General features: G+C 33.3%; 1 protein-coding gene across 1 annotated transcript; it reads right to left on the bottom strand.

Annotated features, from left to right (window-relative positions):
• Positions 1–620: 620 nt before the first annotated feature.
• On the bottom strand, positions 621–1,881 carry LOC107956709 (transcription factor CPC). Its single transcript, XM_016892270.2, has 3 exons — positions 1,689–1,881; positions 1,427–1,514; positions 621–942 (listed from the first exon to the last, which is right to left on the bottom strand). The coding sequence occupies exons 1-3, from the start codon at positions 1,738–1,740 to the stop codon at positions 831–833; spliced, it is 252 nt and encodes an 83-aa protein (XP_016747759.1). The 5' UTR covers positions 1,741–1,881; the 3' UTR covers positions 621–830.
• Between the last annotated feature and the right edge of the window lie 927 nt (positions 1,882–2,808).

The following is a 2,808-nucleotide window of genomic DNA, read 5'->3' as shown; positions in this document are numbered from 1 at the left end:
TTATATTATAGTGTCATAGTCACCTGCCGCTTTAATATCCTTGCAACTCAATGAATGGGAATAATTTCAAGTTAATTAATCATAACTGGAAAGAAGTTAATAAATCATTGAAAGGGACTGATTTTCCAATCTTCATGCTTATAGATTTTTTTTAAAAGCTTTATCATTTATATAAATAAAATACATTTACAAATACAAAACATATATTTAAATGCATACGATAAAATTGAAAATTTATATATTACAAAAAACTTTTGCTTTAATCAATTATACTAAAGCTTCATTTAAAAAAAAATTCATATGCCATCCTATTATTATTATTATTGTCTAATTTTCATTTTTATTTATACATATAATATTTTGGTTGAATGATATAAAGGGGATATGAAAATTTTTTTGATAACTTTGAGGTCTCTAAGGTTAAATCTTATTTATGAGTTTAATCTAGAGACTTTTGTTAAGTTACTTACTCAATTTTATTTGCAACAGTTGCTATATTTAACTATTGATTTTGTATAATTTATGCATCATCATTTCAAATTACTTGTTAATTATTTTACATATTGATAATGCATAAAATTATTTATTTATATTGCATCAAAAATAAATTTAAATTGATATTTAAATCCATAAAATTAATAAGGTAATTTCTTTTCGAATAAATTCATACAATGGAGAAAGCAGGATTGAATGCCTTAAACCCAAAATAAAACTACTACTAGCATAATTTCCATAAAAACTACAAGAACCACCTGGTGACATACAGCATACTACAGAAAAGGCATGCAAATGCAAGCCTTACTATTCTTCTTTAATTAGGATGTGTTGCTTCAGTTGAGCTCTGTTCGTCTGTTGGCGAATCCTTCTCCATGTCTCATGATCCAAAACCTTTCTATCTCTTCAGCTTTTCGACCTGGAATCCTACCAGCAATTAAGGCCCACCTATGTAAATAATTCAAGTATTAGGTTTAACTATTCGGAACATTAAAATCAGCCACCACTCCATTCAAAACAAAAATAGATGCATTTTTTAATTAGGATTACACTGATCCAGTGGGTTTCATGTAAGAAAACGGTAAAAAACCAAATACTACAGATACTATTGTACTTTCCGAGTGAACTTATTTTCCACGTTGAATAGCAGCCATGTAATAATGGAGCCACTGCTCTGTTATATTACCTATATTCACCAATAGGACAATAACAATTGTCTGACATTTTTGGTTTGGGAATAGATAAATAAAAATACATGACCAGACAAAGCATTCGCAACTAATACCCAGTGCCCACGATTAATTGCTCAATCATTTAAATTGCAAGTTGCTTGCAATCGTGTCCTGTTTATTATCATAAGAGCATATGTAAAGAAACAAAATGTTTCAAATCTCTGAAACCAGTGATAGCTATGTATTTAAGATTTCCTTACTTGTCACCAACGAGTTTGTACATTCTATAAATTAGATCCTCTTCTTGTTCAGACATGTTTATGAATTCCCACTCAATGCTGCTCACCTCTGCCATAACATTCAGACGACCAAACAGAGTTAACCTTAACCAACCCCAAGTGTTTTAAAAAAATGGAAAATGGACTAGTCAAAAACAATAAATTAAGAAGAAATACAAGAACCCCAAAAACCAAGGGAAATGGGTGCTGTTGTTCCGACAAAAAACAAAAGAAAATAACCTACCTTCAGAGCAGCAGCCACTAGTCTTTGGTTGCTTCCGGCGACGTCCGTCCATATCTTTAATTTGCAAAAGGAGGCAGAGAATTTGAAGAGAATAAAAGATACCTAATACTCTAAAGTAGAAGTGGTGATAAGCACACGTGAATAGGATTGAAGTACAGAGGATGAGAAGAGCAATTAATAGTTCCCTCAAAGGTAAGTGGTATAAATATTCTATGGACTTTATATAAATGGGCCTTCCCCTGGGACAAATGGCAACGAACGACGGATCCTACCAAACAAACGAAATTAAATTCCGTTGACTTGTAGTTGTCCCTGTTTAATTCGTAAGCATTTCCCTTTTAATTCGGCACTATGTTCAATCGGATAACATTGATATTTGATGGTACAATCTTTAATTTCACAACTAAAGTTAAAAACTCGTAAATGTTTGTTTTATTGATATTTAAAAGGTTTTATTCACAATTTAACCTCTAAACTATACTTATTTTTTATATAGGTATCTACTTTTTTTTTGCTCAAATAGATACCTGAACTTTAATTAGGTTAATTATTTTAGTCCAAATGCCTAATTCTGTTTGAAAAAAATTCTCTGACCAATCCGGACTTGAAATGTGTCCATGCCAGATATTTAAAAGAAATAATTTTGTTTCAATTTTTTCCTACCATCTCAAACTCCATCCCCATTTGCTCAAGCCCTCGGGGGTCATATGAATGTGCACTGCCGTGATAGGGCTTGGCTTCACCAAGCATACCCTGTTGCTGTTGGTGGTAACGGTGTATTCAACAACCCAACCTTACCATCTTTTCCACCCACAACTTCTTCATCCACTCTCTTAACACCCACACAAGCATTTGTCACCAACGGCAGTTTGTGCCAGGGATTTAAATTGCGGTCACGGTCGCGTTTTTGGTCGCATTGCGTTTATCGCGGTTGCGGACATAATGGATGTTATTGCGGTCATTGCAGGTATCGCGGTCGTGAATTTTAAAAAAAAATTCACACGACTTATTGTAAAATATAATAGCGATTTCGGCAGTAGCGGTTTCGGACGGTGCCACTACCGCTATATAACGGCCGCTATTTTGGTAACGGACCGCTATTTAAATCCCTGGTTTGTGC

Source organism: Gossypium hirsutum, chromosome D07 (genome assembly GCF_007990345.1).
Source record: "Gossypium hirsutum isolate 1008001.06 chromosome D07, Gossypium_hirsutum_v2.1, whole genome shotgun sequence".
NCBI classification, from domain to species: Eukaryota; Viridiplantae; Streptophyta; class Magnoliopsida; order Malvales; family Malvaceae; genus Gossypium; species Gossypium hirsutum.
The sequence above is the reverse complement of the archived record's forward strand: the minus strand, read 5'-3'. Positions and strand labels throughout refer to the sequence as shown.